The 27,680-nt window shown below is 36.5% G+C and overlaps 1 protein-coding gene across 2 annotated transcripts in view; it reads right to left on the bottom strand.

Annotated features, from left to right (window-relative positions):
• Positions 1-27,680, bottom strand: part of RYK (receptor like tyrosine kinase) — a 115,647-nt gene that overhangs the window by 29,549 nt on the left and 58,418 nt on the right. The window contains exons 8-9 of one of the 2 annotated variants that reach the window (XM_063442256.1): positions 21,890-22,024; positions 15,317-15,403 (exon numbers count right to left, since the gene is read on the bottom strand). In XM_063442256.1, coding sequence (XP_063298326.1) covers positions 15,317-15,403; positions 21,890-22,024 — 222 coding nt within the window. The remainder of the gene's footprint in view (positions 1-15,316; positions 15,404-21,889; positions 22,025-27,680) is intronic. The other variant, XM_063442255.1, reaches the window with a different exon arrangement.

Genomic DNA, 27,680 nt, shown 5'->3' with positions numbered 1-27,680 from the left:
GTAAAACCCAAAGTAGTGAGGGTATGGTGCATACTGAGTTTTCACTGACCTCAGTAAATTCATAGCGGAGTTGGGGAAAAGTGACTGAAACATACTCACACGATAAAAATACTTTTGACACATAGGAACACCAGGCATCCGTGGGCCAGCCTCGTCTCAAATATAGCTAGAGTGTATATCAGATATGTCAGTAGTGGCCCTATTTAAGTTCAAAGCAAAAGACGCTTATGCAGAAGTAGGATATTAAACAAATTTATTCAGGGAGAACCAGGTAAATGACATTAGAAAACAAATGAAATAAAAAAAGTGGTTTGATTACAACACCATGGGACAGAACCCAGGGACTCCTTGTACCATAAACAACAGGCTGTAGAGGTTACGTTACTTATAATAGCACTTTAATTTACCAATGTGTTGGCATAATTTGTGCCATTTACATTTCCCTCCATGTAACAATGTCTTACTAAACTAAAACATTGAATACAAACTTATTCTGATTGTGTATATGGGTATATTACAAGTTTTAGAAAGTTTAGAAATATTACAAGTTTTAGAATGAAATGTTGTATTTCTTAAACTGTGTACTTTGTCTTTAAGAGATATTGCAAATTGACAAGGTGTTAGAAATGGAACATATTGTTTTTCATAGATGTTTCTTTAAGCAATAACCGAAGTGCATAATATGTTTGCGCCATTTTGTCCCAGACGAATTACAATAACAATAATGCATAAACAAGCTTCAAGGCTATACTACGACTCTTTCAGTACACAATATACTGTGGTAACCCCAAGTTAATGGAACTTCCCAAAATCCGGGAATCTCCCACGACTGTGCACTTATGTATTGGTATAAACAACAGATAAGCTATTCAAACTTTGGGAAGCCATCTTGTCCCAAGTTGGTGGAAGTTCCCCAGGTCCGGGAGTTTCCCATGACGTGTGCACTTGCTTTTAGTTATGGCCTTGTATCTAAAGAGAGGTCCTAAATTGATTTAAAGTAGACAAGTTACTTTTTCATATATGAACTATGGTGACCCTAAAATGACGACACCCAAGGTATAAATAGGTGTACTTTTAAATGTTAACAAACAGAGGAGAGACTTGGAGACAGACGCTGCTCCATCTTAAAATGACAGAGAGGCTGAAATGATGACATGTTCAGAAGGGTATATTAACCTATTAATGATATTTTGCAAGCATTTAATTTCATCTAATAAACTCGGCTATAATGGATTTTATATGTCTATATTTATATTTTTATATAATAAATACCTAAAAGACAAAACTATTGCTTCCAAGACAATCCTTATTTTATATTGTATTCTCAATTATTTATATATGTTAAATAGAGGATCTCTTACTAACTATATAAAATTATGGCAAAGATATCTGTATGGTTAGCCCTGCTAAGTTCTATGCTTTAAGACATTTTAGTGGTAAATAAGGGAACCGCCTGCGGTTACAATGTATTGTTATTTTAAACAAAAATATACTATTTCTTTTACATGCAAGTAAATGTTGCAAGACTGCTAGGTTCTTGGACGCAACGTAAGAGAAGGGAAATACCCTACACCATTGGTTGCACACCTACACCGTCGGTAATATTTAGCTTAGCTCCAGCAGAACAAGCCTGAAGGTTTGACATTCTGAATTCAGATTTTGAACAAACAAAAGATTCATTTGTATGGCCTTTCTAAAAGTACAAATGATGGTGCCATAAAAAGCCAGGTGTGCTCTGTATGGGTACTATTCTATTTCAGTAAAAAAAAAAAAAAAAGACTGGCATCCAAGAACAGGCTCAACGAAGGCCGCAAAGATTCCATGTCTATCATACGTAAGGTGCAGCTGAAGGCCCAAATGTTTTAGGGAGTTGTATTTCTACTTCAGTAGCAAAATAAAGACCATAAAGTAACCTTTAAAGTTTTGCTTTTTTCACCCACTAACTACCTATAGTTGAAAATCACTCACAGTGGGTAGCATTAAACAGCTATTGATTCCAGGACTGCCTGCATTCTTTAACTAGAACACCTGGGGACTACAAACCTAAATTTGTAAAATTTCTATTATTGTTTTTAAATAACGTGAGACAACCATAACCTAAACCACTTACAAAAGAACACATCGAACATTTACAAATACATATTTATTTTCTTTGGTAGAGTGTTCCTTTAAGTAGTTGTATATTTTGTGAATAGGTCCTTCCAGTTCTGATTTCATAAAACAAAACTCTCAAATGATCACTCAGCATAATGAAAAACCATTTATTGGACCAGGTAACCAGGTTTTTAGACCAATGAAATTATAATTACAACAATTATTTAAAAATATTTGTTAATACAGGCCTCAATTTAACAACACTGGATAACTTTCAAATTGATTTAATATTTCTGGATAAACTTTCAAAATCATGTAATATGAAAAATATTAAAATGTTATAATATTTTGATAGTTTTTGCGATAATGATGTACATATTTTTTTACATACTGGTAATATACATTTGTTATTTTAATAGTTGGAAAACAACCAAAAATATTAAATCATTTAAAAAGCTTACCCAACAATATTAAAACTGAGCCAAAAGTCATAATCAATACGCGCATGAAGGTATTAAGAGCATTTAGAACAGTGTTCCTTAATCATTTTCTAATAATGTAGTGATAGACCGGTATTGTGATAGACCGGTATTGCCAAAGTCCATAATGCCAATCTTTCATTCAATACTCTACAGATGACAAAAAATGGCTATAAATCTCTTTAATTTTTATATACAGACACAAAACATATCAATACCCGATACAAGAAAAAAAATGTGTTCTATCATACATTAGACAATATCCTACGATACAGTAATCCCAAGCTCTGAGCTGAAATCGTACAAGAGCAACGGGTCCAGAAACAGACAGTGGAAATATCATATGCTAGACAATATTACTTAAACAATTGCATGTCATACTTTTCACTGCTTTTGCCTACATCAGCTAAATATTATTTAGTTTCATAGCTGTAAAGAAATAACCAAGCTTCCTTTGCCATCGCTGCAAAAATAAAAAGCAAGGTCCGGTCCCAATGCCCTTTCAAATAAATGAACATGAAAACCCCCAATTATTTCCAAATCACAAGTGACTTTAGATGGTGTAGGGATGAGACTGATTCACAGTACGTTTTAGGTTTTCTTGAAATAAAAGATAAAAAAAAAAAAAGTTTGATATTGACGTACATTTAAAAAAAACATAAAACAAAAAAAAGTAGTAGTTCTCACACAAAACTCTTGAAAAAGACCACACAAGAATGAGCTGATATCTAGAACAAGCACAATATAACCAAGTGACTCTCAAGAGAGCATAAATAGAGGCATGTGCACACAAGTCTGAATGAATCTCCGCTCACTAGACGTGGGGCAGCTTAGTTTTGTTTTTCCTCCACTCATTATCACTCTCCATGCAGGTCAATAGAACAACACTTAATGTAACCTTACAACCTCACGGACATATTTTTTTTTTTGGTCTCAATGTTACTCCACACATGAAATTTGTCTCCAAATCCAGTAAATGAAACCATAAAAATATGCCCTACTACAATTGGTCAGGTTAATCGGTCACACCTAATGCTCCTCCTATAACTCCCCTTTGCAATACTTACAATGGCTTCCTGTAGTCTTCAGCATTCAATTTAAAATGACTAACTTACAAAGCTCTCAAACAACTCTTCACCATGTTACAATTTTAACCAGTTCACAAGGAAAACACCTTCTTGATCATTCTATTCTTTCATTCCCACTGTTATTACAAATGTTCACCTACAGGACATTCAAAGAAGAACCATTAACATTGAATATCCTACGTTCATAAGACTTTCCTTTAGTTTCTAGTCCTACAAGCAACCCTACAGAACAGGTCTCTTTAGAAACTCTTCGTGTCCCTTGGGTAACTTCTCATTAAATCAATCTGTGTTGGGCTCGTTTACAAAACTAGCAGGTTGACTCTCTGTTATCATGCTCCCTGTCTTTCTTTACAGAATTAACAAGATATAGACATCATACCTGTATTCCCCTTACATTTTGTATGCGAGTGTCTGTCTATCTTTTACCCCTAAGATCCTCTGGCTTGTTAAATTGTTTGAGCAGGTCTTAAACATTTATTTATGTCCAAACTGGTTTGTCCATCATGGGTACCCTCGCTGTAAAAATGTGAATATGTTGGAGCTAAAAAACTGATAAAGAAAATTAAAATAACAGTCTTGACCAAACCATGACTTAGTCTGTAGTCTTTAGGGAAAACTATTGATAAGTTAATCTTTCACCTTCCTATAGTGGCTCTGTATTGTTTAGCAGAGGATGGAATGGACCTCGGGATTTATTTTTGTTGGAAATTGGAGCGGCAAATTGACATTTTGTTAGATTGGATGAGGAAATACAAATCTTATCAGCCTGCACAGTTCCAGCATCCGTATTGTGCTTTCTTATCAATATTATTTCCCTTTTTTCTCCCCAGCACAAGTTAACGTACTAGCCAGACAAAGCACAATGTACTATAAATTCAGCCTTGTAAGCAACTTCACAAATGAATACCTTTACAAAACGGGGAAAATACATACTGAAATAAATTGGGAACGTAAAAAAAATTAATACATGATTCTAACACTGTCCCATTGGGAGGACAAATGTAGTAGCAAAATGTGCACACCACCCAAACACAATGACTACATATACATCAGATTTGTTCTAGAACTCCCAGTTCCATGGACATTTGCACTATAACACAGGAAAAGAACGGAAATACAATTCCCTGAAGAATTTAGCAAAATAGTAAAAAAAAAAAAAAAAAAAAAAAAAAAACACGTCTCCGTGGATGGACAGGTTTTGCTCACATTGTGCAACGACCCACTTAGCAATTATAAATTCACTGGAGAATACTGCTGGATTAGCTTAAAGGCTAGCTCCCATGAATGTACAACATATTCTTGTAAAACTTTAAGTTCCCTCTGTTTCTCCCATAGATTGGGAGAAAAACCCATTTAAAAATATCTCACCTGTCAATCACTTCTGTGGCATAGATTCTATGGCTAAGAATGTACTGACAAGGGAGATCAGAAGAGACCTCCCACACGCATAACAACCACAGCACATTTGCTGCAGTTGATATGGTAACTCCTGAGCCAACACTGCTACCGCTCTGGCAACATAGCCAGCATGATGGTATCACAGAGGACATTTGCCCTGCTTGAGGAAATGTCCCCAAGTAAGGCAAATCAAAGAAGACTGCAGGAGGAGTGATGGTGAACTGGGTGTTAAGAGGTTTGCGGACTTTACATTAGGTGGATTTTCTGCAATGACCAGTCTGTATAGATGCTGTATTACAGGCAAGTGCAAAGGAACCAAAATTGTACATTAAAAAAAAAAAAAAGAAAGAAAAGAAAAGTATTAATCCCCAGTTTTTGCAGACATTTCATAGACCGACAACTGCCAAATTTATAGGAGTGGGAAAATTCATAAAATCGGTTGTAGTAAAAATGGCATATATATATATATATATATATATATATATATATACACACACACACACACACACACACACACACACACACACACACACACACACACACACACACACACACACACACACACACACACACACACACACACACACACACACACACACACACACACACACACACACACACACACACACACACACACACACACACACACACACACACACACACACACACACACACACACACACACACACACGTATAAAAAAAAAAAAAAGCACGAATATGAGGCCAAAACCTATGTATGGCAACAAAGCTGTGTAAGCCTTAAACGTCATTTTTTTTCTTTATATATGTTTTACAACCATTAAACTTTTCAGTAATCCAGAACCAGGACAGACTCCTCTCACAGCAGTCATTTACAAGAAGCATTAGTCACATTCGGAATCATTATGTGTGTGATGATACAGAACATGAATTTGATGTCTCTTGAACAAATATGTTTTAAATATATTAAAAGAACAGGAATATAGGAAATACATACAGGAAGTACATCTAAACGACCACATTGCCATTGCAGGAATTACACACAACTCATTTGTCAACCAAAACTAAAAAAGAAATAAATAAATACATATAGACAAAAAACAAAATCTAAAAATAAATAAAATCATATATAATTTGTATTGTTACAATTTCCTCTTTATAATATTGTAAATAACTCCTTTGCTTTATGTGTTAATACTTGACAGAGGGGGATGCTATAGTGCCAAGAAAGCGAGTTTGTTATCCTGGCACTATAGTTTCCCTTTAAAGACACATTGTTTAGAGATTGCATTCAGTATATTTAGTGCTATATATTCCTTGCACAGACTTTTTATTTGCACTATATAGTGTATTTCCTTTTACATGTTTTCTGCATTGTTTGGAGACTTTGGACACAATTGAGAAGTATCACTATTTTTCATAAACACCTCTATTGTTTTGTGTAAGTGTCCCATATAATATTAAAATATACATAATTACCAATGAAGTAAATTAACTTATGCTGACTACATTACTGGAATAACTGAACAAATGGCAAGTCTCTAATTTTAATCACAAAATAGTTCCCCTTTCTGCATATACAGTTGTGTCCTTTCACTAATGTAGTATGCCAATTTCTTTTTAAATGAATGTGCACAGATCACAGGGGCTTGACTTTTAGCAAAATTCATTAATTCAGTGACTTGGTCCAATGCAATCAACACACGTAAATACACAGAAAGAACAAGTTTGCAGAACAAATGGATGTTCGTACTCTGTATTCTTACTTTATGGAGTTCATAACTGGCACATTAAGCACAATAAGTTAATGTTCAGACTTGCCTAAGGGCCAAGTGAGCACAGCCCACCATTTTAATGGAGGGTGAGTCACAAAGTTTAGGCTTGTAGTGACCCAGTTCTAGCTGCAGTGATCTGAGACTGTTTGTGCTCCTCACCCGTATGTATAATACAATCAAGACAAGTCTTAGCCCCAGGCAGTGCCATGATAAATATGTATTTTCTTTGCAATGTTTGGGTCATTTAATGATTAAAAGCTGTTAAAAGTTAAAAAGGGGGGTGTTTCCATATTGGGTTTAAAAAATAAATAAATATTTCACCAGGATTCTGTAAGATGATAAAGTGTGTACAGGATTAAAGGGATACTATTGGCAATAAAACAACTTTAGCTTAATTAAGCGGGTTTGAGATTGTGCCCCTCTGCTAAAATCTCTGCCATTCAGGAGTTAAATCAGGACTTTATGCAGTCCTAGACTCACACCTTTGATTATCCTTCTAATGTTTAAACTTCCATTATAGCACATGCTGTTTGATTTAGATTATTCTTATTTACTGCTCTGTTAATAGCCTGCTAGACCCTGCGTCTGATTAGAGTTCAATTTACAGAACAGGAGATAAAACCGACTAAAGGACATTAACATCTGACTGAAAATGACACCATTATCTCAGGTAGGCTGTTTCAGCGACTGTGAGGGGAGGTGTGGCTTGGGCTGCATGGACAGAAACATAATTGCAGAATTAAGCAGTGAAACTCCATGGGGCATGATCTATAAACAAAAACTGTTTCATTAACCCCTTAAGGACAGAGCTTCAGAAGCTTGTCCTTCACTTTATGACAATGGCATTTTTTGCTGTTTGCGTTCAACTGCAATTTGCATTTGAATAATTTATTGCACCAACGCATACTATATACCGTTTTTTAAAGGACAGAAAGGGCTTTAATTTGATGTAACATATATATACATAAATGCTTATTTATTATTAAAAAAATACAGAAAAATGCAAAAAAAAATGAATTTTTTTTTTTTTTTTTTTTTTTTTTTTTACAGTTTTTGCAATAATAATGTGTCCACAATTAGTGCAGGTTAAGGAAAGTAATTAAAAATAAATTAATTTAGTTGTTCTGATTTACAGAATATATAATATGTCTGGGATTTTACGTTTTTTTTGGTAGTTACAGATCACAAAGCACAAGGAGTAAAATAAACTTTTAATGTGGAGCGAATTTAGAATTTGGTATGTTTGTCTTGTAAGCTTAATAGCCATAAAAGAAAACAAAATTGCCACACAAAAGTATATATTTATATAAAGTAGACACCACAGGCTATTTGCCTAAGGTTGTTTTGACACTTTCTACGTAGCCATTTCACCGCCAATCTAAATATTGGAGTAAAATTGTGTTTTTGGGGGGTTTTGGCACACAAACTTATAACAAAGAACTTCTCATGTGTATTTTGTAAAGTTGGTGTGTGCTATTCCTGTACAAAGTTTTATTTTGTGTTCAGTTACATCTGCTGAGTAAAATGACACCCCCATTGTATGTCTTTGGCACTATTTTGTGAAGCTACAGTGCCATATAGGAGACCTGTCCTATTCAGTATTCACAGTAGAATTTTGAGAGACTGATTTAATGAGCCTGCCTATGCTTCCATTTGGGGTTTTATAATAGTTTGACTGTTCAAAAAACCCCCCCACAAAGGCCTACCATTTGTAAAAGTAGACACTCCAGGGTATATCATAAGGTGCATATTGTGCCTTAGCATGCCCCCATTTTTTCACCAATATATGCCAAAGTATGTGGTAAAAAATAATTTGGGGCATTTTTTTTTTTTTACATACGGATTGCATTTTTGCTGGGCATTTTGTATATCTCATATGTGCCACTAAGTTCAAAACCCCCAAATTATGCTCAGCTAAGTCTTCTGAGTAAAAAGACATCCCTAATGAATGTCTTTGGCACTATTTTGTGAAGCTACAGTGCCATATAGGAGACCAAGCCATATCAGTTTTTACAGAACTTTGAATTTTGGCGCTGGGCCTATGTGCAATTTCCAAGCATCTTCGCAGGTTTTAAATTCATACTACCCCCACAAAGGCCTACCATTTCTTAAATTAGACACCCTAGGGTATTTCAAAAGGCATATTTTGAACCTTAGCGGGGGATCATTTTTCCGCTAGCTTGGTGTACCAGGTGTAGTGGTAATAAGCGTTTTTTTCTGCCTTTTTGACACACAAAGTGAGTTTGCACAGTATATTTTGCAAACCTTATGTGTACCACCACTCTATAATACTTTATATGTTGCTCAGCTATGTCGGCTGAGTACAAAAATACCCCCATATGTACCTTTGCCAGGTATATGTGGACATCGGAGGGGCACATTTGGGACACAGCCATTCCAGGTTTTTTTTCAAACTTTAAATTTTTACGCTGTGCCCATGTCCCATTTTAGAGTATTTTACAAGGCTATATGATCCAAATACCCCATAAAGCCATACCATTTCTTAAAGAAGACATCCCAGGGTATTTCAAAAGGCATATTTTTAACCTTAGCGTGGGATTATTTTTCCGCTAGCTTGTACCAGGTGTAGTGGTAATAAGCGTTTTTTCTGCCTTTTTGACACACAAAGTGAGTTTGCACAGTATATTTTGCAAACCTTATGTGTGATACGACTGTATAATACCTTATATGTTGCTCAGCTATGTGGTCTGAGTACAGCAATACCCCCATATGTACCTTTGCCAGGTATATGTGGATGTTGAAGGGGCACATTTGAGACGCAGCCATTCAGTTTTTTTCTAACTTTGAAGTTTTACGCTGTGTCCATGTTTCCAATTTGGAGTAGTTTAGATGGTTGGTTATTGAAACTTCCCCACAAACACATACTATTTATTAAAGAATACACCCTGGGGTAATTCAAAAGGCATATTTTGAACCTTAGCGTGGGATCATTTTTTCTCTAGTTTGTTCTAGGTGTAGTGGTAATGAGCGTTTTTAAATGTATTTTTTAACTTTAACTTTTTAAAACTATTTTGTAAACTTTTGTTTTGCTTATTAATTTTTTTAAACTTTCCTAAACTTTCTTAAAACTTTTTTTTTTTTTTTACAGATTTAAAATTTTTCTAAGCTTTTTTTTACCGTTAACCCCTCCCTAACTAGCAGTAAGCGGCACTAACCGTAAATTCCCCATTTTATCATAACTCCCACCCACCCCACCTAGAAAAAAATATTTAATTATACAATATTTAAATTAGTTAATTAAATAAATTGAACCCCTGAGGATTAAAAAATAAATAAAAGTTAATCGTCGGTTGTTAAAAAAAATTAGATCACAGTATAATACTGTGATCTGTGTTTTGATCACTGAAGGCAGTGATCGACTGGCAGGGAAGGGGTTATTTTTTATTTGGACTGGGTAACGGGGGTGTTTTTTTTTTTTTTTTTTTTAACTTAAACGTTAAAAATTAAGTTCAAAAAAAGTTTGTATAACTTTTTAAAGCTTATTTTAAAACTTTAACGTTAACCCCTAGTTAGCCTAACACTAAATCCCCCAATTCCCCACTAACTTCCACCCACCCCAGCTAGCTAAATATATAATTTTAAAATACTTAAATTACCGTATATACTCGAGTATAAGCCGACCCGAATATAAGCCGAGGCCCCTAATTTTACCCCCAAAAACTGGGAAAACTTATTGACTCGAGTATAAGACTAGGGTGGGAAATGCAGCAGCTGCTGGTAAATTTCTAAATAAAATTAGATCCTTAAAAAATTATATTAATTGAATATTTATTTACAGTGTGTGTATGAGAATGCAGTGTGTGTGTATGAGAATGCAGTGTGTGTGTATGAGAATGCAGTGTGTGTGTATGAGAATGCAGTGTGTGTGTATGAGAATGCAGTGTGTGTGTATGAGAATGCAGTGTGTGTGTATGAGAATGCAGTGTGTGTGTATGAGAATGCAGTGTGTGTGTATGAGAATGCAGTGTGTGTGTATGAGAATGCAGTGTGTGTGTATGAGAATGCAGTGTGTGTGTATGAGAATGCAGTGTGTGTGTATGAGAATGCAGTGTGTGTGTATGAGAATGCAGTGTGTGTGTATGAGAATGCAGTGTGTGTGTATGAGAATGCAGTGTGTGTGTATGAGAATGCAGTGTGTGTGTATGAGAATGCAGTGTGTGTGTATGAGAATGCAGTGTGTGTGTATGAGAATGCAGTGTGTGTGTATGAGAATGCAGTGTGTGTGTATGAGAATGCAGTGTGTGTGTATGAGAATGCAGTGTGTGTGTATGAGAATGCTGTGTGTATGAGTGCAGTGTGTGTGTATGAGTGCAGTGTGTGTGTATGAGTGCAGTGTGTGTGTATGAGTGCAGTGTGTGTGTATGAATGCAGTGTGTGTGTATGAATGCAGTGTGTGTGTATGAATGCAGTGTGTGTGTATGAATGCAGTGTGTGTGTATGAATGCAGTGTGTGTGTATGAGTGCAGTGTGTGTGTATGAGTGCAGTGTGTGTATGAATGCAGTGTGTGTATGAATGCAGTGTGTGTATGAATGCAGTGTGTGTGTGTGTGTATGAATGCAGTGTGTGTGTGTGTGTGTGTGTGTAATGCAGAGTGTGATGCAGAGCCTTGGTGGGGGGTGGGCATTTTTATTTTTTAATTATTATTTTAATATTTTTTTTGTTTCATTACATTTTTTTATTATTATTATTTTTTTATTTTATTATAATTTTTTATTTAATTATTATTTTTATTTTATTATTTTTATTTTTTTTATTATTATTGCTATATATACATTTTTGTGTCCCCCCTCCCTGCTTGCTAGCTGGCCAGGGAGGGGGGCTCTCCTTCCCTGGTGGTCCAGTGGATGGGCACTGTGTAGGAGGGGGCTGTGGGGGCTGCAGAGAGATGTTACTTACCTTTCCTGCAGCTCCTGTCAGCTCTCTCCTCCTCCACCGGTCCGTTCAGCACCTCGGTCAGCTCCCAGTGTAAATCTCGCGAGAGCCGCGGCTCTCGCGAGATTTACACTGTGAGCTGACAGAAGAGCTGAACGGACCGGCGGAGGAGGAGGGAGCTGACAGGAGCTGCAGGAAAGGTAAGTAACATCTCTCTGCAGCCCCCACAGCCCCAGTCTGTATTATGGCAATGCAAATTGCCATAATACAGACAATTGACTCGAGTATAAGCCGAGCTGGGGTTTTTCAGCACAAAAACTGTGCTGAAAAACTCTGCTTATACTCGAGTATATACGGTAATTAATAAAATAAATTTAACCCCTGAGGCTTAAAAAAAAAAAAAAAAAAAAAAAAGAATTAACCCTCAGGGGTTAAAAAAAAAAAAATCAGATCAATTGGCAGGGAAGGGGTTAATTTTTTATTAAAATGGGTAAAGGGGGGTGGGATTTTAATTTAACTTTATTTATTTTTACACCAGGGGGCAGGTTCAGCACTGATCCGTCTCCCTGCACTTCACAGTGAACCCGGAAGTTCAGGGAGGCGGAGGTGAGTATACAGAGCACATGTGCCCGCTCTGACATGCTGTCAGAGCTGGCACATGTACTGGGACAGCCCGATCCGGTGCTCCTGGTCTGCCTCTAATACAGAGGCAGACCGGAGCACCATTAACCCCGCGATCGCGGCGATCTGGGGTTAATTTTACCGCGTGACGGACAGGGTCCGTCACTCGTCATTAACGCATTCCCCTGAGTCACTCGTCCTTAAGGGGTTAAAGGGACTCTCCAGTGCCAGGAAGACAATCAGTTTTCCTGGCACTGCAGTTCCCCTCTCCCTCCCATCCCCCATCCCCGGTTGCAGAAGGGGTGAAAACCCCTTCAGTAACTTACCTGAGACCCCCGCCAATGTCCCTCGGTGCTGGTTTTCGTGTGCCTGGAGTGTCCCTTTAAGCTAAACTTGTTTTGATGCCTACAGTATACCTTTTACACATTGTGTTGTGTGGACTGTGTTTCCATGATCTGGAATCTTGGAGAATATAAGCGCACACTGATCTATATGCAAAATCTTTAACAGTTTAGACAGAAAGGGAATCACAACTGCAAGTGTGTTGCAGTGTTAGGACAGGTTTCTTACTATTGCAACAGGTTTAGATCCAACAAAAACCTGGCAGCTTCCAGCAATTATTAAAATTCTTTCAAAAATCTTTCAATGTACAATGCATTAGAATGGGGTTGGGCTACACGTGTTGCTCCAGCTACCTTTGGACTATCTCCCATCACAGTCACGTGAAGAAGATGTCAAAACTCAGGTCAAAGAAAAGACTATAAAAATGCATCCATTTATTTTACCAAGCACATTTTCCATGCTTACAAGCAGATCCTCAGCATTAGGCAAATAGAGCAACATGCACGTCATGCCAAGTAACAGAATGCACTGAACCACTTGGGCATCCACAGGGAGGATGCCATATCCAAACTTGAATACTACGGATGCCAGAAACGGCAACTCGGAAGCCTTCACAAGTTACAATATGGGTAAGAGGAAATTATAAATGCTAATTATTTTCTGCAGTGCCCATCAAGGAGTTCCAGATCAACAAACCATGGGACTCCACAAAACATACCCACACAGGTGCTGTGATAAATAGAGGTTCAGCTGGCAAACCCAAGACTAAAGATTGGATCACTTCCAAAATTAACCAGAATAAAGAAACAATGCATCTCAAAACATAATTTAAATCAATGAATCTAATACCAAGAACACCTCAGGGAACCTGCTCTAAAGGACAATATGCACTTGGCACAAATAGTGAGTTAATTTATTTCCAGGTGATTGCACTGCTGCCGCTACACCAAATGAAAACTGAAGCGAAGAGGCAAAAACTTCCACAGTCTGTCAATCATTGGATTGTGAAAAAGGCCAAGTATAGTATATATTCGTGCCATAATATTTTTTTTATTATTTTTTTTTTTTTTTTAATAATAATAATTATTGTCACAGTTTTGGACATCATACCTATACAAAATGTTCTGTGCGGCATCTTTGTTTGTTTTACTATTAGGCCCCCGTTGAACGTTGTTCGGCATCAAACACCCGCGTTGACACTAACCAGATCCAAAAGGCCCTTCTCTTGATCAACAGTGCACAAGTATACAGCAAGGAAATCAGCTCCAACTTGCTGAGGCACACCTGCCAAGAAGCCCTTCTAAGTTTTCCTCTCTCAGTAATTCATCCAGAGTTGAGAAACAAAAGAAAGTAAATAAAACAAAGCCCCAGGCGTACGTATTCAAGCAGATTATACTTAAAACCGGGATTCGATTGGCATGTGTGCTCTGCAGGCATTAAATGTCAATTATACAGGATTTTTGTTGTGATTTTTTTTTTAATGCAGGCTGAACTCACTCTTCTCTTTATTTGTGCTTAAAAACAAATCATTTATTTAGGTTCTCTTACATGAACACTGCACAACAATGGACATCCTTTATTTATGACGCACTGACAGATTGTGCATCATACAAAGGAGAAAGCATACAACTTATTGGGCATGCAAAGCACATTGAGGGTAGAGAGATAAGTGTCAAGCTTCTTTAAAGGATAGAGCTTTATTCTTTATTACTGTTATGGCGCTTTCCTTTGCATTAAAGGAACACTATAGGGTGAGGAACACAAATATGTATTCCTGACACTATTGTGTTAAAACCACCATTTAGGTGGCTTGCCCCTTCCCCGCCCAAGAAGAGGTAAAACATACCCTATTTCTAGCGTCAAGCGAGTCTGCCAGTGATCCGCCTCCTTGGTGACATCAGAATTTACGTTTTTATTTAGCCAATTGGGAAAGCATTGTATTGCCTGAAATCGCCAAGGAGGTGGGATAAGGGCTGGGCCAAACTGTGTTTTGGCTAATCACCACCTCCTCACAGAGCATGGAGATGCTAACGGCAGCACTGCCCCAGGAAGCACCTCCAGTGGCCATCTGAGGAGTCCCTAGGAGGCAAAGTAAACACTGCTTTTTCTCTGAAAAGGCAGTATTTGCATGACAATTCCTGAAGGTAATGATTATACCTTTTAAAAAAACAAAAAAAAAAAAACAACATTAAGCTGTAGTTGCTCTGGTGACTATAGTGTCCCTTTAATTCATATTCCATTTAGGTTAAAAATTATATTAAATCAAGTATTAGCTTTTATTTTGGGTCATAGACTATCTGTAAAATGTTTCCAATATTAAAAGGTGACACTACCAAGTCATCTTACTGAAGTGGTAATGGAATTCTAATACTACCTCTGGAATATCAACTTTAAATGGGTTGTAACCTTCAGCTCTTTATAGAGAAGCTTGTAGTTCCACCTTGCAGCACTATTACTTGGAGAACCGAGAATTACACATGCTGGCTTCCATATTAAGATTCAATATCAGAACAACATTCTATATTATAAAGGCCTTATAAATGAACAGTAGGATTGTCAGTCAAAACAGTTACAGTTAGCAGATCAAGTACAAAATGGAAATAAAAAGAGCATAATAAAATCACATGGAAACCTAAAAGGACATACCTTTCACAGTCTTTACAAAAACTGACTTTTCTTTGCTGGTGTCCTTCTCATCAACAAGGATTCCGTGGAATATTCTGCCAAACGTGCCTAAAAGTAGACAGGAAGGAGTTAGTAATCTTTTGTGAAACAAGCCTATGTAACAACTAAATCATAGGATTCAATAAAAAAATAAAAAAAAATGTAAAAAAAAATTTGGCTGAACGGTAAGCAGAAAGTGATCAGTGCCCCCAAAATATCTATTTATGTTACTCTAAAACAAAATTTATATCAGAAGTGAGTGACTCAACACAAACATATCTGATGACAACTCAAGAGCTCCCAAAATACAAGGCAATGACGAAGTCCATTTATTTTGCAGGGTCAGGTGCATTTCCAACAGAGCTCATCACTGCCAGGTGAAAAGTCCATTGCTAGAGGATTAAAACACGTCCCAATCAATCCATACAAATATAAATGGATGGCAGAGGCATATGTTCTGAAAAGAATGACAAAAAGGGGCAAATGTATAGATAATTTATCTGAAGTGTGTGATTTAAATCAGCAGTGTACAGAATTGAAATTCTATTTTAATCACCATGCCGAAATAATCACTATGGGGAATGAGCGCTGCACAAGAAACAGATTGTGCATTACAGCGTGCATTATACACACTATGCTCTATGATTGACTAAAGGAACTACTAACTTAATTTAACTACTCATTTAAAATGCCTAAATACATTTGTATTCCTGACCCTATATAGTGTTCCTCTAAAGGGACACACACCATTGCCCAAATACAAAATATTTTTTTTTTTTTAAATCACTGTTTAGTAGATATACCCCAAGCGAAAAGCATGTATTCAATTAAGCATTTTTTTTCACTGGGTGTATATACAAAACAAAAACCCCCCCCAAAAAAAAAAACTTGCAAAATCTGCAGATCTTTTGTCTGCTGCTTTTGCAAGCTCTTCCCTTCTAACCCCGCTCTGACTTTCTATAGCTGTCCAATCACTGACTTCCCAATGCAGCTCAATGAGAAGTCTTGAGCCTAGCTTCCCTGAGCTAATCAAACCAGGAAAGTAACAAGACCGGTTTTCTGCTTGAAAACAAGGTGGGGGTGTAACCTGGTGAATTTATAAAAGTGCCAATATGAAATCAGCACTCTTTTTTTAAAAATGTAAAAAAAGATGACACACACTACACACAAAGCTTTTCAGCAAGCCAAAGTTCTTTAGGGGTCTTGAGTGTCCCTTCAAGAAAAAAACGGTCACTTAAAATTTACAGAGAATAAGAAAAGAAAAACCGCACATATTTGCATTTGCACCTTTGTTTTGACTGGCCTCTTGATATGAAAAACTTCCTGAAGCAATGAGAGCAAAAACAGGCAAGTTTCCCAGCTTCTATGTTTTTTAGAAAGTTTCTCAGCATGTTCTCTATTTAGATGATGTTATTGATGTTACTTTTAGTGAATCTGCCTTTAAGGATGATAAATGGAACAATATATGTTTGCAGGTAAGGTTGGTAATAATGAGAAGCAGTCATTAAATCTTTTATCTTGCCTCCAGCGATGAGTTATATACAAGCCATTTGTCCTGCACTGACAGAAGGCCATGACAAAAATAAATTACAACACTAATTTTCGTTAATACCCAGCATATTTAAGAATCCCTCCTTAGGCTGCCTGCCAATAAATTTATGATCATGCGAAAGCAGACTGAACATGTTAGAACGCAGACTTATCCAAAAAGCAGCAAAGTTGCTAAACATAAGGGGAAAAAAAATTGAATGCTTGAATGTTTTGTTAAATGCACACATTATTTAATCAAATAATATATTCTAAAACTCTGAAATAAGTAATTAAACAATCCAAAGCATAAATCTAAGCTTCTCAGGAAGAGAGAGGAAAAGGAAAAACAAAAAGAAGATTTAGAAATGAAAAGACAACCAGATCTGAGAACTAGCACATCACAGCAAGTCCCAGTTTTACAATGTGAATTACTAGAGTGTTAACATGGACACACCAGGATGTAATATTTTACCGCACCATACAGATAACATATTAAAATACGAAAGGGGGGGCAGGGGGGAGAGAAGGGCACAACTTTAAACCATGCACTTGCTGGATTTTTAGCATTTGCCCTCAACTTTGGTCAAACCATGAGCTACCTAAGTCAACCAAAAGGCTTAATGGTTTCCTGTGGAGGCTGATTTTATTATTTATTTAAAATAATATGCCAATGCATATGAACATGCCTTTTGATGTACTTTTCATTTGTAGGCTAGCGTATTCAGAAACTTAAAGCATGGTTTTTATTTTATTTTTTTTTAATCTAGAAATTACTCGTGACATGTTAAAACTATGACTTCCTAAATAGAAGCTATGTCATACGTCTGTTTTACAATATAACCAAGTATTTTTCAATAACAATGACATCACATGATATTTATATTCCTGTATGTGTTAGATGGATTGAAACCACAGTGTACAGAGTGATCGATTGTATAAAGAGGGACCATGTGAGGACTGATAATCTAACCCATAGTCAGGATTGTATGACATTACTTTATGGGATGGATCTTCAGATGCCTGCAACTTATTCATAACCACAGGAGTGGTGCCAACTCATAGCAATTTCCGAACAAAGACTTAACGAAAAACTAGAAACCATTTCATAGAATAATACTAGGTAGATCAACATGACAACTCAAACAATGTGACTCTCTAGAGTCTAGACTGCTTAACTGCCATGGGAGTTGTAGATATAACAGAGGTTGTATGGATTGTATAAGTCAAGAGGTAACTTTAACCAATCCACAGTTTACAACTACAATATTTATAAAGAAGATTAGTAATTTCTTTGTCCTCTCCTTTTATAATGCTGCCTAGGAACCAAAAACAATAGCACATGGGTGAGTGAAAGATAATGCTTGACAAACGTAACACCTTTTATTCTGTGAGTGGATCAGACACATAACTGTAATAAAAAGAACAGACCAGCCTCAATAATGGTACATCTAATGCTGTGTTTAGATCTGTCATAACAAACAAAAAGAAAATCCACTGAGTTGCCAACAGGCAAACCATTAGAAGAAGTCAACAAATTATTTCAAAGTAGCCTGGTATTTGATGGGTTAACAGTTCAGGAACAATTAATGAAGCCACATTCTAACTGTAATTTTTGAATAAGATGTCATTCTACAGCCAAAAATCATAAGGCATATACATTTTGGCTGGGGTGATTACACAGTCTATTCCCTTCCAGTCCCTTGGTAGCACTTCACATTATATTTCCACAGACATAAATCAGAGGAATCTGTGTTTGTGTAATTGTACACCACACATGTCTCTTACATTATGAGTAAAGCCTATACTGCATTGGACATTGCAATCTTCACCACCTACAGTTTAAACTTGAACAGATAAGAATGGAGGAAGGGGCAGCAACTTTAAAGGGAAATTGCATGCATATTGTATCTACTAATGATGCTTCTTCAGCACCAGCTGCTAAAGAAATATTGTCAGTAGACATAATATGCATCCACTACTCTAGTACTGCTGCCCCCCTTCTTATGTTCTATGTTTCTATAGAGTTCAGAGAAGGGCTACTAAACTGGTTCGTGGATTGCAGGATAAAACTTACAAGGAAAGGTTAAAGGATCTTAACATGTATAGCTTGGAGGAGAGACGAGACAGGGGGGATATGATAGAAACATTTAAATACATAAAGGAAATCAACACAGTAAAGGAGGACACCATATTTAAAAGAAGAAAAACTACCACAACAAGAGGACATAGTCTTAAATTAGAGGGACAAAGGTTTAAAAATAATATCAGGAAGTATTACTTTACTGAGAGAGTAGTGGATGCATGGAATAGCCTTCCAGCTGAAGTGGTAGAGGTTAACACAGCATGTGTGGGATAGGCATAAGGCCATCCTAATTATAAGATAAGGCTAATTAAAAGTATTTTGATATATTGGGCAGACTAGATGGGCCAAATGGTTCTTATCTGCCGTCACATTCTATGTTTCTATGTTTCTATGTTCAAGTGTTTGGGCATTTATTTGTTTTTTTAAACCCCAAACCCCTTCCTCACTGACAATATTAAAATGTGTTATAATTCCGACTGAGGTAGAGGCACAACATTTTTGTGTTTGAGGTAATACAAGGTTAACCTAGCTGTTGAGGTAGCTCATAAGACGAATGCACGAAATGCTGAGTCCATATCAGCCAAATGGACCCAATGACTGGATAAATGAAAGGCTAAAGGTTAAAGTTTATAAAGGAAGAACAATTAAAAATTAAAATAGGTTTTGTGCCGGAACCAACCTATGAACATTTGGAAGGACATAGATAAGCTTGTATAGACACAAGCAAATAAAAAAATCAGAGCAAATCATAAAGTACAGACAGAAAAAAAGCCATTCAGGACTATCCCTATTTTTTGTGAGAATAGGAATGCTAGTGACAGAAAATTTGCACACAACTATGCAACATGCCATTAAAGGGATACGATAAGTGCCAGGAATATAAGCTGCATTTCTGGCATTATAGCCACTCTGCTACCCTCAAAACATGTATTTCTGACCCTATAGTGTTAAAACCACCATTTAGGTGGCTTGATACCTAAATACCTCCAGTGTATTTCCAGTGGCTTGATACCCAAGTACCTCCAGTGTCCATCTGAGGAGTGGCCACTAGAGATGTCGCTAGGCTTTAATGTAAACACTGCCTATTCTCTGAAAAGACAGTGTTTGCATAAAATTTGCCTGCAGGGACTGTCTATATGCCACAAAACAACTACAATGAGCTGTAGTTTTTCTGGTGACTATAATGTCCCTTTAATGATTAAACCCCTCAGTAAAGTTTTAGATGTCAAATTAAAACTTTTCAGATACAAGCAAGCAAATTCAGTATTTATTAGATAGCTGAAAATCTCACCAATTATGTCTACATCAGATTTAGTAACTTTTTAGTATTATTAACACGGCTGCAGAGGTAGCAGATATATAATATATTACATATTAAGAAAAAGTAATATTTGTACTTAAAATGTCCCTTTAAATGTATAAAAGTAACATCTGTATTAATGTCCATTCAATATGGCTTTATTTGCTTAGGAAAATGCAACAAAGAACCCTGTTCCAATTTCTTGCACGGTACCGTATATACTCGAGTATAAGCCGAGTTTTTTAGCACATTTTTTGTGCTAAAAAACCCCAACTCGGCTTATACTCGAGTCAATAGTCTGTATTATGGCAATTTACATTGCCATAATACAGACTGGGGCTGTGGGGGCTGTAAGAGAGTTTACTTACCTCTCCTGCAGCTCCTGTCAGCTTCCTCCTCCTCCGCGCCGTCCGTTCAGCACCTCGGTCAGCTCCCAGTGTAAGTCTCGCGAGAGCCGCGGCTCTCGCGAGACTTACACTGGGAGCTGACAGAGGGAGCTGCACGGACGGCGCGGAGGAGGAGAGAGCTGACAGGAGCTGCAGGAGAGGTAAGTAAACTCTCTTACAGCCCCCACAGCCCCCCACTGAACTACCAATGCTGGACCACCAGGGAAGGAGAGCCCCCCTCCCTGCCATGTATCAAGCAGGGAGGGGGGACGAAAAAAAAATAATTAGTAGTAATAAAAAAAAGAAAAATTAAATAATACAAAATAATAAAAAAAATAAAAATAATAAATAATAATAATAAAAAAATATTAAAATAATAATAAAAAAAAATTGCCCATCCCCCACCAAGGCTCTGCAACACACACACACCACTCATACACACACACACCGCATTTATACACACACACGCTGCACTCATGCACTCACACGCTCACACGCTCACACGCTGCACTCACACTCACGCTGCACTCACACACTCACGCTGCACTCACACACTCACGCTGCACTCATACACTCACGCTGCACTCATACACTCACGCTGCACTCATACACTCACACTGCATTCATACACTCACACTGCATTCATACACTCACACTGCATTCATACACTCACACTGCATTCATACACTCACACTGCATTCATACACTCACACTGCATTCATACACTCACACTGCATTCATACACACACACTGCATTCATTATACACACACTGCATTCATTATACACACACTGTAAATAAATATTCAATTAATATATTTTTTTTAGGATCTAATTTTATTTAGAAATTTACCAGTAGCTGCTGCATTTCTCACCCTAGTCTTATACTCGAGTCAATAAGTTTTCCCAGTTTTTTGGGGTAAAATTAGGGGCCTCGGCTTATATTCGGGTCGGCTTATACTCGAGTATATACGGTATATGTCTAGATATTGATACAAATACAAAAGAGACTAGATTATAGCCTTTGACATAAAACAGAAATTTGTGTTTCAAAAACCTTTATAGAGGGTTCTACATATTAACAAAAAGCTGAGGAATCACACTCCTACAATTCAGGGAGGTACAGATAAAGAACAAAGTGTCAAAACGGTTCAAGGCTGGTGTTCCTAATGTTGCATTCATGAAAAGAAAAATATATATAAAAACTACACACAATTTCTTTACAACAGAGCTACACAAGATTTCCTCTAAAAATTACCTTCGTGAAGAACGTCCTTGAGGGTCACTCTCTCCCTTGAGATGGCGATATCCTTCACCTTTGCCTTCGCCTCCAGAAGAGTTACACTTTTTAGATCATTTTTCTCGATCCGCAGCGTTGGATAACCTGAGGAGCCAACGGAGCCAAACAAGACTAATATGAATACCCAGGTTGCATTTGCAAAGTTAGAATAAGCAGGCTGCATAAGAAAGAAAAAAAAAAAAAAGAAAGCAACCAAACAGTATTTTGTCATCATACTGACCAAAAGATTTTACCAGCATTTTGAATATTATTTTTACATAACCTTATATTTAACAAATTAGTAACTGTAAAGTGTGGAAAATAAAATTAAATGTAGATATCCACAAACTTTATCCTGCAACTTGGCGCCTCCATCTTAGCCCCCTGTCAATCATTGTTAAAAACGCTGTTCTTTGCACATGACAGTAATCATAAGAGAGGATGAGCAATAAAAAAAATATATATTTTATTTCTCCTACTCATCAGTTTGCTCTGGTTTTATCTTTCCTGAAAAAGATGTAATTTTGTAATTTTTTTAGTATAAAACAAAACAGCAGTTTACAATAAGAAAAAGTTTGTAAAAGTTAGGGTGATCTTTTTCAATATTTTATGAAATTGGTGGAATTTCAGAGAAGAGACAATTGCCCTTCAAACATGTATCCCCAACGCTATAGAGTGTTAGCCTATTTATTTAGGTCCCAAGCCGTGAGGGTATAAAAAGATAGTTTTTATTTATCTTTACTCCTTCACCGGTTTTGCCGTGGCCGCCCCACCTCCCTAAATGAGATCATCAACCCACAGGGAAGTATTGGGATCCTAGTGCACATGCACAGCAAAATCCGTGCTGCAACATTCAGATACTCTTTATGAGCAACATTTCATTTTCATTTTATTTAATTCATTTAATATAACGGAGTCTGAAATGGTTATTCAGCAGAAGCGTATCTAGTGATGTGCTTGACCCTGCAATAATAACATTGCTGTATATACTAAACAAGAATGTTCTACATTGCAGGGTCAAACTAAAGACTACGTAATTTGATGTGAAGTGGTCTGGTGCGTGCAGTGGTCCTTTATAGCTACTGAAGCAAAAAAGTTCTAAAAGTTAGCAGTCAGCAGGTATATCCCCATTAGTTTCCTGGATGACTGGCACTTTTCAAACACCGTTTAAAGATTGCCCTTTATATATGATGGGATTAATGAGGTTTCCAACTTTCCAACTCTGCTAGCTAGGCTTGTCTCAGAGCTATCTTATTGGAAGTATGCAGGACAGACTGAAAAGAGAATCAAAACAATTGGAATTTACACAGACTTCAGATAAGTCTAGACACCGTAGAGTTCCAAGTTGCAGGTGATGTGGAGCACACATGTTTAAGCAGACTTCCAATGTGGTAGGTGTCAATGAAACCCCATAGTTTAGCATAAAATAAGTGCATGACCAGTATTCCAAACAAATATTCTTGGGTATTAACAGCCAAGTTGGCCTTTAGTGATTGGTCTTTTACATGAAGCCCTTTTAGAGGACAGCTAAAAAAAATGCAAACACGCTAGCAAATCACATCACTGTTCATTACAATACGCATGAAATCTTCAGAGTGGAATGAACATTTTGTATCTGCACATACTTTATATCTGAAATATAGTTTAAACAAGGCCTTATCTATAACGTCTGAAGCTGAAGTGGCACTTCATTTTGAATTCTGATTAAGTGTGACTTCAGATACAAATTCCAATGACAGGATAATCTCTAGAAATATATATATATTCTGAGTTTCTATATAGTTTCATCCCAGCTAGGGACACTCAGCAACTTAATGATTCTATATAGGACTTGCAACCAATGATTTGCAGGGCAGTTGTGAATTTCAAAGCCCAGAGTCTCCACTGACTAATCGTGGGGGAAATTTTCATAACAGAATTAGCATAATATTATACCCATGTTAAAGGACATCATAGTTCCACTTATTTTCTAAATGTTTATTACATTTAATGTAGGTAAATTATTATTATTATTATTTTTGTGCCAGTCAGTTAGGTTAAGCAGCAGTTATAAACATATAAACAGTCAGACCCCAGCAATGCTGCTTAGGTATAAATTAAAAAAAAGTTTTAAACATTTTTAAAATGATTATGGTTTCATTAAATGTAATTAAAAAAAAAAAAAAATTGGAAATTTTAAGACGGATGCCATTTTTAATCAGATTGTCTGTAATTTTGTTCCAAAAAATATCCCCATATTCTGGAAGTCTCACCAAGACTAATAACTTGGTAACTCTGAGAATAGGAAATAAACTGTGTCAAAACAGCTTTAATTTGTAAGACTAAGGAGGAATAACGATGGGTTGGCTCAAGTCAAGGATAAGGATAATGAGAATAACTATATTATAAACTACAGTACAGCATATGCTCTAAAAGTTTTGGCAAAAAAAATATATTTTAAATGTGAAGCAATTCTGCCCCCTAATGGACATGTTAGAGAATACATTACATAAAGTAATTTGACATTGTTTCAGGACAATAAGCAGGTAGGAGAAAAATCATGCAAAGTTTATACCTAGAAATATACAATAATGTAAATTCCCAAAGTATGTATCTAATCAATAGGTTCCAGGACAAAGAACAACTAACAGTTAAACATTAAATACATTGAGAAAATGTAATCCTATCCAATGTAAGGCCTGTAAATATATCAATGATCATTAGAAATAAAGAATTAGCTGGCAAAGTGTCTTGTCAAACCTTGCATTTTGAAATCTACAGGTAGCAGGGACCCACAAAAGTTGAAATTCAATTAATACAACTGTAGTGAACACATCCATACCCCATATCTGTAAATTAAAAAATAAAAACATGATCTAAATAGAAAGGTCAAAAAACTCATTGCAAAGGGGACCACTATTATCCCACACGTCCATAAGATGGCTCAAAATGCTTTACATAAGTCCTTTCAATTCACATTCTGGTAAATGAAGGCACAGATTCTGGGGACACCTCCTATACCACAAGTGCTGTATTTACCCCTTCAAATAGTTTTTTGACTAGTGTGTCAGAATCCCATCTTGATTTGTGAGTACATTTTTGGATAACCTGACCATTCTACCACCTTTGTTATCATATGTACTGCTCTTTTGTTGTAAAGGTCTTCAATAAAGATATTTGCGGGAGGGACGCGGGAGACAAATCCTGTTCTCCACTGTGATTTATGTAAAATTATATTATTTTACATTTCTCTCTTGTGATTAGGACAGTTATGGGGGTGGGGTAGGAGATAAAAAGAATATGGCGACCCTTACTTTGCAGTATTTTTATTTTAGGTCTATTATATAGAAGGAGAAATACCAGTTGTGTCACGTACATTAGGTGACAACTGGGAACAAAGATCAAAGATACTCTTCATGTCATATCACACAATACAATTATGACTGGACATGACTCGTCAATATACATTATTGCCTTTAATATTTCCTATGTCAACAAATTCCAAAATGCTTGATCAACTGCATAAAGAGTAGAATTAAAACAAAACTAGAAATACAAAAACAGTCACCACATGTATTTATATTTGTAAAATCTATATGTGAAGATCTGAAGCCTCAATTGAAATTAAAGTTAATTTGCATTTCCTTACTAGAAGCATGTTATAGGGATGGTGATGTATAAAGGAGATTTCCTGCATGCTGAAACCAGAGCACAAAATGTAAAAAGCTCCACTTGGCCAGGGATGGGACATCTTTATTTAACCTTTATACAAGCACAAATATAAGTTTTCAATGGCTACAAATCAGGTTGGCTAATCTCAGGCTTTGGGTTGCTACACTATACAACTAGAAAAAGTTCCAAAGGGAGAACACTATGTTCACTTTCTATTACTGACCTATTGTTTTATTTAGAGTACACTTTAGAAGTTAGCAAACACGAAAGTACAAACAAATCAGAATGAAGAACCCAAAGCACTAGTACTAAGAAATACAGTATATGCTAATTATTTAACACATTCAAAAAGAATAAACAAGGGGATTTGAATAATGCAAAAATACATGGTCTGTAAGAAGCAGGTTCCAGATACACAGTACCACCAGATAGTGACACCAAGATGCGTAAAGAGGAAGTAAATGTTTGTATGCAGTTTAACAACTATACAGAAGTTGCATTTAGAAATCTGCCAATGTTGGCAAGTAGGATTACAGCAAACAAGATTAAAGATTTATATAAAACTGCAAAATACAAACTTGATAATGTGCAATACTATAAACTGTGGGAAAAAAAGGTACTGCCAAAAGACTGAATTCCAAATGTATATCAAAGAAAAGTGTCTTTGGCGCAAAATCAAGCAAATGTGTAAATAAAACGTGTATAAATCTTAAATGTGAACACCTTTTTGCTTGCACTTTAGTGTGTGAACACGTTATATTTGCCCATTTACTTGATTTTGCGCCAAAAAAACCTTTTCGTTGTAATATGCAGTATTGAAATCTCCTATCAGGAAAAGCTAAACTTCTCAAGAAAACCTACAAAAACTACAGAAACTAAAGCTTTAAAATGCAAAGCGCATTCAAGACACTCTCCACTAATTCATAGTTTTATAAATATAGGACTTAAAATTATACATAATATATGGCAATTTAGACTACCTCCTCAATAAACCATTGAAAAATACCTGTCAAATACTTTCTAGAATTATGGATAACATTATAGATATACATAGAAACATAGACGGCATGTGACGGCAGATAAGAACCATTCGGCCCATCTAGTCTGCCCAATTTTCTAAATACTTTCATTAGTCCCTGGCCTTATCGTATAGTTAGGATAGCCTTATGCCTATCCCACGCATGCTTAAACTCCTTTACTGTGTTAACCTCTATCACTTCAGCTGGAAGGCTATTCCATGCATCCACTACCCTCTCAGTAAAGTAATACTTCCTGATAATTTTAAACCTTTGCCCCTCTAATTTAAGACTATGTCCTCTTGTTGTGGTAGTTTTTCTTCTTTTAAATATAGTCTCCTCCTTTACTGTGTTGATTCCCTTTATGTATTTAAATGTTTCTATCATATCCCCCCTGTCTCGTATTTCCTCCAAGCTATACATGTTAAGATCCTTTAACCTTTCCTGGTAAGTTTTATCCTGCAATCCATGAACCAGTTTAGTAGCCCTTCTTTGAACTCTCTCTAAGGTATCAATATCCTTCTGAAGATATGGTCTCCAGTACTGCGTACAATACTCCAAGTGAGGTCTCACACCAGTGTTCTGTACAATGGCATGAACACTTCCCTCTATCTACTGCTAATACCTCTCCCTATACAACCAAGCATTCTGCTAGCATTTCCTGCTGCTCTATTACATTGTCTGCCTACCTTTAAGTCATCAGAAATAATCACCCCTAAATCCCTTTCCTCAGATGTTGAGGTTAGGAGTCTATCAAATATTCTGTACTCTGCCCTTGGGTTTTTACGTCCAAGATGCATTATCTTGCACTTATCCACATTAAATGTCATTTGCCACAACTCTGACCATTTTTCTAGTTTACCTAAATCATTTGCCATTTGGCTTATCCCTCCTGGAACATCAACCTTGTTACATATCTTAGTATCATCCACAAAAAAGACACACCTTACCATCAAGACCTTCTGCAATATCACAAATAAAAATATTAAAGAGAATGGGTCCAAGTACAGATCCCTGAGGTACCCCACTGGTGACAAGCCCAAGCTTCGAATATACTCCATTGACTACAACTCTCTGTTGCCTGTCACTCAGCCACTGCCTTA

Source organism: Pelobates fuscus, chromosome 2, assembly GCF_036172605.1.
Source record: "Pelobates fuscus isolate aPelFus1 chromosome 2, aPelFus1.pri, whole genome shotgun sequence".
NCBI classification, from domain to species: Eukaryota; Metazoa; Chordata; class Amphibia; order Anura; family Pelobatidae; genus Pelobates; species Pelobates fuscus.
This window is presented reverse-complemented; position numbering and strand designations above follow the sequence as displayed.